We start from the raw sequence: 11,529 nt of genomic DNA on the forward strand, positions 1-11,529 counted from the left end.
AAAATTGCAACAATTTCGTAAATTATCACCTTGAGACAAAGTATATTTTTATTTAGCTTCTTTTGTTATGCCATCACGTACATATTTTCTAAAAAAAATATATTTTCTATAACTGACAGATATGAAAAGTGAATCCATAGAAACACATCGGCTATGCTTGAATAAGTGCCTCTATTATTTCAGGTAATACTTTGCAAGTAACCCAACTTATTTTCCTTAATAATTTTTGTTCCATTTCAATTGTGCTAATCAAAGTGATTTTTTAAGATTATCTGGAATTTGGATGTCGACTTCGTCTATGCCTGTATACAGAAAATGTATAAATTTTTTTCTTAGAGCGTTGAGCTTTTTTGTGTTAGTGTCTTATATTCTCACATCGCTAGCTGATCTCGTTGTCAATCATCATGATATAACTATTATTGTGGATGACAGTTGTTTCATAGCTGGAGCAGGATCTGCGTTCTTTAAAATATGCATTGTTATATTCCGTTGTCAGACTATTGACAAACTAATCAATGATATTCATAATCCAATCGATGTACTCCAACAATCTAATGGTAAAATATTTTTTTCTATCTTCATATATAATATTAATTAAAAGTTGCTTTCTTTTATTTTTAAAAATTACACAAAGATAATTCTGTATAATAATTAAAATATTACACAGAAAAAAATATTTACTTGAATCAAGTAAATAATTTTGAAGAATTAATCTTTATGATTTGAGTAGAAAATTTCTTAAACTAAGAAATTTTTCTTGGTTTAAATCAATTGTACTTAATTCAAGAACTTTTCGTCTTGATTCAAGACAATGAAACTTCAAAATTATTTTCTTGGTTCAAGAATTTTTCTCTTGATTCAAGTGAATTTCTTTTTTTCAGTATACTCACTGTAAACATACCCTGAAAATTAATTCATATTTTCTTCTAGATAAAGGAGCAATAAAAATAATAAAAAAATGTATATTCTTTGAAACGGTCGACTATTATTTATGGTCGAATGCAACATTTGTCCTCGGATTGGCCACAATATTTTTGGTAACGTCTCAAAAAGGTGAATTGCCAAGCCGAGCAATATTCCCGTTCGACATAACGAAACCTTCATTCTACACGATAGCGCTTTCTATTCAATTTTACACCGTAATTTACGGGCTAATTAGCTTGATGATGATTGAAATAACCTTGTGGGGCTTATTGAGATGGACGACAGTTCAAATCGAAGTTTTGTCTTACAATTATAAAAACTGCAATCGATATTTATCGATGCAAAAGTCATATTCACCTGAAACTAAACTTGTCGTGAAGAAATCTCCAGTTTATGACCCAGAAGATGAAGAAATGGAAATAAAACAATTCTTATTGTTTGATGATGATAAACATGATGCAGTTGAGATCAATTGTTTCCAATGGAGAATACGATACTGCATAAAACATCATCAGAGAATTGTTGAAATCGTCAATAGACTCAATGATACTTTGAGTTCTTGCTTGATGGCCCAGTTTGCTGTTAGTACTTTGATTTTCTGTCTGAATGGTTTTCTTGCAGTCACAGTGAGTATTTTTATTGCAATATTTTTTGTTAACTATTATTTAAATTTTTAATTATTTGAATATAATACAGTTTCCTCATGATAAAAAAAGATTGATGAGGTCGATTTTTTTCCTTCTAGTAGGGTTTATCCAAATTTTTTACTGGTGTCGCTTCGGTAATGAACTCAAATTTCAGGTAATTTATGGCAATTATTGTTAAGTAATTTCAACTGTGCCTTGAATGAATAATTAATAATAAATTCAATGATGATTTCAGGCTGATTATTTAACGACAAGCCAGTGGATGTCTGGCTGGGAAAATAATTTCAATAGCGAACTAAGAAATTACATTACTGTGGCCATGATTAGAACAATGAAACCTGTTGAAATAAAAGCCGGAGGTCTCTTCGTTCTCTCAATGGAAACATTTCTATCGGTAAGAAATTGAAATCAAATAATATGTTAATTAGAGTACACATTTAAAATATAAAATTTTTTTTACTTAGATTTTAAAAAACTCGTACTCAGTTTTTGTGCTTCTAACTACTGTTGAAGAATGAATTTTATTAAATAAATAACAAGCTTAATAAAATAGTCAGACTACATGACTAATGTAGATATAAATACAATGTTAAAAATAAGTATATTTATGTATTGAAGATATATAATTACAATAAAATATTTGATTTTTATTTATATTTTATTGCTGTAAAGCTTTTGAAGTCTTTTTGCTGTAAGAAAATTTTTTTTAAACTATTAAACAATATTTTTCATCATATGAACAGTATTGTTTAAATCTCCTACTATTAATTACTATAGTTATTGGTATAAAAATTTTAGTCTTCTAAATTGCTAACAACTTTATGTTAACTTTTGGGTACTCCATTTAAAGTTATCATTTTATAATTATGAAGTGTAACTTTTTGGTAGCATACAAAAAAACTGCAGCAATACTCGGAAAGTTATCTAAATGGTGTTAACTATTATGATACTGAAATTAGCAGACATTAGTTAATTTTTGAAATTTTTATAACCCAAGCGGCAATTTTTTTTTATTAATGTTTTGATAAATTTAAGTTGACGATTATTAATTTTTTAACTCCTTGTTGAGTGAAATCTATCAAAAAGTCAACATTTTTTTGTGACGCTTGGGAACCAATCAATTATTATAAAAAACATATTTTAAAAAATTTGGACTAATAATTTTTTGAAATTTCTACATGTGAATTTTTTTGCTAAATTTTTTTCATTGTAATTTAATTGTTATAAAAATCTAAAAAATTGTTAGATGTCTGTTAAATTCAGTGTCGTTAACTATTTGTGATGACAAAAATATCATCTGTTTAGTTGAAACTTTTTCAAAATTCATTGTTGACAATTTATAAACATTTCGATCTATTAACACTTTCATAGCAACCTATTTAAATCAATATTCCAAGTATTTCGATTCGTTGACTTTATAGAAATTTTTGCAATTCACTACAAGTCAAACAAAATATTTTATTTTATCAATTCAAAAAAAAAAAAAAAAAAAAAAAAACGTGTGCCGCTTATCAAAACAACAAGTGAATTATCAAAAAAAAAAACATCATGAGCTGTACAGACGCATGCGCAATTATTGACGCCTACTGTTCCCGCGAGAATTGTCATTTTGTTTTCGAGCCGCTAACTGCGCTGATGTTTGTTATTAGGGTCGGCGATAATGTACTAGTTATTATGCCTCATAAACGATAATTACTTTCTCATTTTTCACCGACATTACTTACAAATAGATTACTATGTAATTTGAAATGTTAATTGTGTATCGATTATTTAGTCCTCGCAAAGTATATCAGAGTGTATACCCGATAAATTTTTTTGTTATCTATCATAATTATCAATCAATTTATCACAGCAAATTGTTATTTTAACCGATAAAATTATAAAGAAGATAAATAAAAGTTCTACTGTATAATTTAATAATTAATGATTAGTAAATCTTGTCTGGTCAATCCTGCTGGCTCTATTCTTTAAAAAACATCGAAAATGATAATTATTAATAAATTATCATTGCTGTTAATTTTTGTCTACATCACTGTACTATGCAATGGATATTTCACTGTCAATAACTTAGACTCATTAGAACAGAACAATGTGATTTGTCAATCCTGCAAAGAACCTCCTTTTCAACCAACATGGGACAGCTTGGACAGCCGTAAGTTACCCAAATGGTACGACGATGCAAAATTTGGAATTTTCATCCACTGGGGAGTATTCAGCGTTCCGAGTTTCAGCTCTGAATGGTTTTGGAAGAACTGGAAAGGTAATTAGTAAATCAAATTAATGAAAAATACATTACCGATTATTTATGATAATTTTTTAATCACAGAAGAAAACGGTACCGGCAAAATAACCGATTTTATGAGACAGCGCTACCCACCGAATTATTCTTATCAAGATTTCGCTCGAGATTTCACTGCCGATTTCTTCAACGCAACTCAATGGACAGAGTTATTTACTGCAGCGGGTGCTAAGTATGTAGTATTGACCAGCAAACATCATGAAGGATATACTTTATGGCCCTCCAAGTACTCTTTCAGCTGGAACGCTAAGGACGTTGGGCCTCATAAAGATTTGTTAGGTATTTTGGTTAATAATAATAATAATTATTTATTTATTTATTTATTTATTTGAAAAGAAATTCCCTCGACAATTTACAACAATAAATTACATTTTTATGTGTGGAATGTTTAGTTAATATTTATATATTTATATACAACTAGCTGTTATTCGCCCGCTCCGCTGGGCGCTTTATAGAATTGCATTTTTAGATCTAGACTTAAAATTTAATTAGAGTATTGTTTTGACTTGCACAGATTCCCAATTCTATCGAATTGGCATGCACCTTTTATCCATGTAATTATTCTAGCTAATATTCATTGTAACTTTTAACGTGCAATCGTTATAACATTCCCTTATTTTTCTTACAAAAATGAATAATAATTGATATGAAAAAAAAAAAATTTGTAATGAGCATTGAAAGTTTCAGTTGAAAAAATTGCAGGTCTCATAAGTAAAGAAATCTGCCGAGTATATAAACATAACCAATGGAATTAAAAAATTTATTTTAAACAAATGACAATCGAATAGAATAAATTTAGTTACAATAAAAATTCATTATTTCTAAGTCAAAAAAATACAGGTTCCGGATAAGTAGTCACCACCATATCATATACTAAAACCTTCTCCGAAACACGCTGTATCTTATGGTATAAGTATTATTCCGATCGGTTCAATAGTTTTCGCAGTATAACTGGACAAAAAAACCGGCTCTCCATTGATAATCACTATTTGCACACCTGGAATGTTATTTTAGAATCACCCTTTTTGCTTCACTTTTTATCTTATTTGCTGGTCCTCCAAAAATTATAGTACCTAATTAATAATAGTTATAATTTTATATCGATTCTAGGTGAACTTGCCCGTGCAATAAGAAAAACCCCAATAAAGTTTGGACTGTATCACTCTTTATACGAGTGGTTCAATCCCATGTGGGAGTCGGACAAGAAGTCAAACTTCTCCACCAGCGAGTTTGTCAATTACAAAATAATCCCTGAGATGATAGAGCTCGTAAATACTTATCATCCAGAAGTACTTTGGTCTGATGGTGAATGGGAAGCTCCGGATACTTACTGGAAGTCCAAAGAATTTTTAGCTTGGTTGTTCAACCAAAGTCCAGTTAAAGATACGGTTGTAGTCAATGACCGCTGGGGGCATGAGACGCTCTGCCATCACGGCGACTTTTATACTTGTACTGACAGATACAATCCAGGTTGTATTATTATTTAAAGTTTTACTTTTTTTTTTATAGATGATTAACTCTTATCTTATAATTATTTAGGAGTTCTGCAGAAGCACAAGTGGGAAAATGCAATGACAATTGACAAAAAATCATGGGGATTCCGTCGCAATGCCGCTTTGAGTGAATATTTAACAACATCAGAGTTAATTAAAGAACTAGTAATTACCGTAAGTTGCGGTGGTAATTTATTAATGAATGTTGGCCCAACGAAAGACGGGATTATTCCTCCAATTTATGAAGAACGGCTTAGAGAAATGGGTAAAGTAATTGTTCGCTTAATCCAAAGGATAAATAATTACTGGGATTTATTTGTCAGGTCAATGGCTAAAAATAAATGGAGAAGCTATTTATTATACTCGGCCTTTTGCTATTCAGAATGATACCCTGAGTAAAGATGTCTGGTACACTCAAGGTAACTCAGGGGATACAAGAACTATATATGCGATTGTTTTGACCTGGCCTGCAAATGATTTGCTGCCTTTATCTGTTCATTCTGCCTCCAATCTCTCTATTCTCGGCTACGAAGGCTCTTTTAAGGTATTTAAGTTTTTTTTTTTTTTTTTTTATATAAATTTGAGATTATCTATTAAATATTTGCCTATTATTTTCTTCTAGTGGGAACGAATGGGAGATAATATAAAAATTTACCTACCACCAGCGGCTCACAGAGGCCAGCCAGCTTGGGTTATAAAAATACTGTGGTGATTAATCAAAGTTATCAATTTATTTTTTATATTTATACCATAATTATTAACAAAGTTAATAAAAAGTAAACTAAGTAATCAGTCAGCGAGATTTACCCTGATTCTACCATTAACACCGTAATTAATATTTTTATAAAATATAAAATTATGAATTGATTAAACTCGGGAGACTTCGTATAAGTAAGATCCCAGGAGCTTGGTCTGAAAATTAACACAAAAGTCAATAAATAAATTAATTAATTTATCTAAGATAAAAGACCCAGTTATTGACACTGGCCTAGTTAATTGACACTTGCAATTTTATTCTAATTAAACAAATAAAAGTTCTCAAAAAACCAATAATCTTAAAATTTATAATTCAAAAAATATATTTATGAATTTATTAAAGTCGATTTGTTTTATTTAATTAAAATAAAATTGCAAGTGTCAATAATTGGGTCTTTTATCTTAGTTAGTTATTCAGATAAGAAAATATTAAAGCTTACCCCTTCGATGTAATTACGAATATTGAGCTTTTCATTTTGGGAATGAGCGCCATCATCCCCACAACCGACCGGCAGGAGTAAAACATTTTTACCGGTAACTTCTTGGAATGTAAGAGTCACAGGTATCGATCCACCCTCGCGAGATAGATCTGGATCAACTCCATACACATATTTGGTAGCAGTACGAGCCGCTACGTAATGGGGATGATCGGGATTCTCTGTCCAAGGTTTACCACCGTGACCCATGTGGATGTTCATAATATTGGGACTGCCTCTGGTAGCCCAAATTTTCTCTAAGTGAGCCTTGACCTTCGTAGTAACCTCATCGGGAGTCATACTAGGCACAATTCTCAATGAGAATTTGCCAATAACTTTCCTGGGGATGACGGTCTTGGCTCCTGGTTCGCTGAAAGCACCCTCGATTCCGTGGATCGAGAGAGTTGGGTAGCGCCAGCGATGCATCAACAATTGTATCTGTTGATATCGATACAATAAAAAAAATTACGTAAGTAATGAAAAAAATTATGTAACATTTACCTTATCTTCATTATGAGCGAGTTTTTTTGTTCCAACAGTACTTCGGAACTCGTCGACATCAAATTCAATGTCCTGATAGCTCTTGAGTTCGGCTTCAGTAATCTTATCAACCTTGTCGTAAATTCCGTCGATAAGAATACGCCCGTTTACATCGACCAGTGAATTTAGCAAAAAAATCAAATCAGACATTGCTTCGTGGACTGTTCCACCGAATGTTCCGCTGTGCAAATCACTTTTAGCACAGCTTACTTCAAGATTGAAGTAAGCAAGACCACGCAAGCCGTATGTGATACAAGGTTTCGTTGTACCAAGCCAGTAATTATCAGAAATACATACGTAATCAATGTCACTGAGGAAGGATTCCTTACGTGACCATAAAAATTCATCTAAGCCTTCGCTACCATTCTCTTCCATTCCTTCAAAGACAAACTGCAAAACATTATCATTATTTATAATTTTTCTTTTGTTAATTGGTATATTTACTGAAATTTATGGTTATTATTTGCAAGTGGGGTCAACCCTATTTTATTTATTTATTTATTTATCAACAGTTATTCCAAAGCCGAATGGCAAATTAACAAAATACATAATCATCATATCGCGTTACAAATGCCATAAGGGCGTATAAAAATTATAAAAAAATTTTTTTCAGGAATCAAGTTATTTTTGTATGAAACGTGTAGAAATGCAAAAAAAAATTTCTTCAAAGTACAAATTTTTTTTTGACTTAGAAAAAATAATAGAATTTTTATTATACGTCCTTTTGGCATCCAAGGTGGGTCCCGGGAGCCATAAAGGCGTATAAAATTTTTTTTTTTAGCATTTCTGTATATGTTGGACGAAACTACGTCTATTTTCGAAAAAAAATTTGTTGGAAAAATAATTGGCTTTCATGTCTTTTGATAAAATTTATACTTGGTCTTTTTTTGATGTTTTTGATATATTTTTTTTTTTTTTGAGTAAAAGTATATTAAAAAACGAACAATTTAAAAAAAATTAATCAATTTAATTAAAAAAAAAAAAAATTAACATGTCCCATTATGGGTTGACCCCACTTGTAAATAATTACCAAATTTATGATTTCTTATCTCTCTCTAAGTAATTGAACAGGTGTTTTACCTTTATATTAACCGGAATTTCTTCCCCGATAGCTTTGTACGCTTGCAATGCATGTAACCAGCACAAAACTGGGCCTTTGTCATCAGTACTGCCTCGCCCGAATAACTTATTGTCCTTCTCAACCAAAGTAAACGGCTCGGTATCCCATCCATCCTCAATCAACGCAGGCTGAACATCAAGATGTCCATAAATAAGAACGGTCTTCTTGCTACGATCGTTTCCAAGACTACCGACCAAAATTGGCGGTAATGGAATTTCTCTTCCGTCATGCAATTTTTCTATACCGATATCTGCCAACTCAGTGCTAGCTCCTAGAGCTTTCATCTTCTTCTCCATCCACTCCATCATCTTGACACACTCGCTTCGAGAGTCCGGCCATGATGACACGGATTTTATGGCCACAGCTTCTCTCAATGTATCAACGTACTCTTTTTTATGCTCGTCAATGTACCTGGTAAATAATTGAAATTAAAATTAATTGTTTAAATAAAACAAGAACATTTTTAGAATAGAGTTTTAAAATTTATTTTTATTTATTAAAATTATTATTGTAAATAAATTACCCATAAAGTTTAGCCAAAGCCCTCGGGATTGTCGGTGCCATTGTTGCTTTTACGGCTCAATTGAAAATATTCTGTTTAATTTTAAATTGTAATGAGAGACCAGCGATAAATTAAAAATTAATTACTTAGTCTTTTGTATTGTTGTAGCTGTTATCTCAAATACCAGCTCCAATCACAGTGATGCGCTTATCTGGAAAAAAAAAAAAACAGGGGCGTATTAATATATTTTTTTCTTTTAACTTTAAATTAAACAACTTCTTACCGAGAATCCACTGTAACTTCTAATGTTTAAAGAAAAATCGAGTTAAACTTCAACTATCCTATTTTATACTTGTATTGGAGTTTTTCTATACACTACTACAGAAACAATTACTCCTTTTCATTTATTTTAACAAAAGTGCTGTCATCTGATGGCCAGTTTATTAAAAAATTAACTGTCATCTTTTGCTTACGTGTGCACTAGGTTAAGTACCGGTAAATTATTTTACTGTGCTTTACAAACATACACATAGTCATCATATATTTAATAAATAAACTATTTAAATTTTTGTTATAAACAATTGTACATATATAAACAAATATCCAAAATGACTAACAAAATAAAAGTTAAAGATAAATTAGAAGATGATACTCTGGATTTAAGTTATTGTGATCTGCAAGAAGTGCCAATACGTGAAATTGTAAGAATTTATATTTTAATAGTTAAATTATTGTTGTTATAAATTATTAATAATGATCAATGATTTTATTTTTAGACTCCTATTAAAAAAGCAACATGTTTGGATTTGTCGAACAATTCGCTAGTTTCTATTCCAGTAAGTATTTATTTTTCATAATTATTAAGTATTTAATTTTTATAATTATTATTGTTGTTAATTATTGATTAATTTATCTATAAATTTTTCAGAACACTATAGTTAGTCTCACAAATATAATAAAACTTGATTTAAGTAAAAATATGTTGACTGAGATACCTGAAAATATTGGAGAGATGAGACAGTTGCGGCATTTAGACCTTTATAGTAATCAGGTATTTATTTATTTATTTATTTAACTATTTAAAAATTGGACGTGTAAAATTGAAAAAAAATTTTTAACTCTTCTTTTTTTTATTTAAAAAAAAAAATATCACGTCTGACGTATTTTCATCTTAACTATACTCCAAATTTCATAGAACTGATTAGTGAGTTCCTATTACCCTTTATATATTATTGAATATAATTATTTAAAATTATGGACATAATTTTAAATATCTTTAATATTTATATTTTTTTTTATTAATATTAAATTGTTTGGATAAAAATAAAATTTTGGAGCGTGTCATTTAAATGAAAAAATTAGATATAATTCAATTTTTACTTTGTGAAAAATTATGAATAAAAAAAGTTTTTTTTATTTAATTAAAAGAAAAGAAAAGAAAATTAAATTAAAAATTTATTAAATGAATGCAAATAAATTTTAACGTTATCAATGGTATTAATGGTTTTACTATTCATTTAAAAAAAAAAAAAAAAAAAAAAAGTAACATAGTTAGTAAAGAACATTTAAATTATCATTTTGTCTCAAAAATTTGTAATTGAAATTTTCTATCCCCTAGTTAGATAATTAAACTAATATTCGACTAGATTTAAAAAAATAAAAGATGTCTAAAAAATGTATGCCTTCGTCTGACCATGAAATAAGTGATAAAAAAATTGAATTTTAAAAATGATCGTTCTTTAATTTTTAAAAGCTAATATTTTTCAAGAGTTCAAAAATACATTTTTTAAATCACGTCCATTCATTTCAACATTATGATCATCAATCATTGAAGATAATATTTTTTTTTTATGTTATTTTAGATCAGTAGATTGCCATTGAGTTTAGGGGAGCTAAAAAATTTAAAATGGCTGGATCTAAAGGATAATCCTCTGACAGCAGCTGTTGCAAGTGTAGCTGGTCCATGCAGCAACAGCAGTGATTGTCAGGCCTGTGCTAAAAATATTGTTAGTTATTTATCACAAGTAAAACAGTCGATCGAAGAAGAAAAAGTACGCAGGAAGGCAGTTGTAGCAGATGTTCCGGCAAAAAAAGAGGCGAAGAAGAAAAAGAAGAAAAATGCTGAGAAAATCGTCAAGGTATCTCCCGCAACTGAAGCTATCGTCGCTGAAGAAAACAATGGTGAGCCAGAACACGAAACTATTTCTGCTAAGAAAACCACTCGAGGAACCTGCAGTATCTTCATCAATATTTTAATCTCGGGGATCTTAGCAACTTTGCTCTTTAGCATCTTCTTTGTTTTGATACTGATATTTTTACCAAGTTACAATAAAGATTTGTCGGATATAATTGTAAAGGATCTAGAAGCTCAAACAAAATTGCCTGTTAAATATTATCAAGAGTTGGGTATAGTTAAAAAAGATTTTATCTTTAAAGAAATGTTTATATTTTTTAACAAATCTAAATTAGTAGGAGCTAAATATTACAATGAAATTGTTAGTTACCTGAGTGTGAAATTTAATGAATATTTTAAATGAATGTTGGAATTTTTAATGGTATATTGTTAAAAAAATTCCTGGCAAAGCTCATAAATAAATCAGGAATTATTTGAATAAAAGACTTACAGCCACTGAGTGGTTAAATTAAATAATATAAAAAAATGAATTAATTACCTAGGATTTAATTAATTAATTAAAACTTTTATTACAAACACATATATTAAGAATTATTACAAAATATACACTATATATATATATATTATATATTAATTAT

At 29.6% G+C, this 11,529-nt stretch overlaps 4 protein-coding genes across 7 annotated transcripts; 3 read left to right on the forward strand and 1 right to left on the reverse strand.

The window, feature by feature from the left end:
* Positions 1–2,151, forward strand: LOC123267419. The gene is made up of 6 exons (XM_044732039.1): positions 1–183; positions 268–557; positions 931–1,550; positions 1,621–1,725; positions 1,807–1,965; positions 2,036–2,151. The coding sequence occupies exons 1-6, from the start codon at positions 122–124 to the stop codon at positions 2,087–2,089; spliced, it is 1,290 nt and encodes a 429-aa protein (XP_044587974.1). The 5' UTR covers positions 1–121; the 3' UTR covers positions 2,090–2,151.
* A 1,323-nt stretch (positions 2,152–3,474) lies between these two features.
* On the forward strand, positions 3,475–6,159 carry LOC123267417 (alpha-L-fucosidase). Its single transcript, XM_044732036.1, has 6 exons — positions 3,475–3,831; positions 3,898–4,149; positions 4,981–5,340; positions 5,410–5,628; positions 5,687–5,907; positions 5,986–6,159. The coding sequence occupies exons 1-6, from the start codon at positions 3,555–3,557 to the stop codon at positions 6,073–6,075; spliced, it is 1,419 nt and encodes a 472-aa protein (XP_044587971.1). The 5' UTR covers positions 3,475–3,554; the 3' UTR covers positions 6,076–6,159.
* LOC123267416 (cytosolic non-specific dipeptidase) lies at positions 6,076–9,931 on the reverse strand. Of its 4 annotated transcripts, none has more exons than XM_044732034.1 (7): positions 9,753–9,931; positions 8,904–8,968; positions 8,779–8,833; positions 8,216–8,666; positions 7,097–7,525; positions 6,560–7,033; positions 6,076–6,275 (listed from the first exon to the last, which is right to left on the reverse strand). In XM_044732034.1, exons 3-7 carry the CDS (start codon positions 8,817–8,819, stop codon positions 6,231–6,233), a joined length of 1,440 nt encoding a protein of 479 aa, XP_044587969.1. In that variant the 5' UTR covers positions 8,820–8,833; positions 8,904–8,968; positions 9,753–9,931; the 3' UTR covers positions 6,076–6,230. The 4 variants fall into 4 exon arrangements, with proteins under 4 accessions (XP_044587969.1, XP_044587970.1, XP_044587968.1 ...); XM_044732035.1 differs by lacking the exon at positions 9,753–9,931 and adding an exon at positions 9,041–9,141; XM_044732033.1 differs by having other exon boundaries at positions 8,779–8,968.
* On the forward strand, positions 9,204–11,404 carry LOC123267433 (leucine-rich repeat-containing protein 59). Its single transcript, XM_044732057.1, has 4 exons — positions 9,204–9,458; positions 9,534–9,593; positions 9,686–9,808; positions 10,620–11,404. The coding sequence occupies exons 1-4, from the start codon at positions 9,366–9,368 to the stop codon at positions 11,292–11,294; spliced, it is 951 nt and encodes a 316-aa protein (XP_044587992.1). The 5' UTR covers positions 9,204–9,365; the 3' UTR covers positions 11,295–11,404.
* The last annotated feature ends 125 nt before the right edge of the window (positions 11,405–11,529 follow it).

Source organism: Cotesia glomerata, linkage group LG6, assembly GCF_020080835.1.
Source record: "Cotesia glomerata isolate CgM1 linkage group LG6, MPM_Cglom_v2.3, whole genome shotgun sequence".
Lineage (NCBI taxonomy): Eukaryota > Metazoa > Arthropoda > Insecta > Hymenoptera > Braconidae > Cotesia > Cotesia glomerata.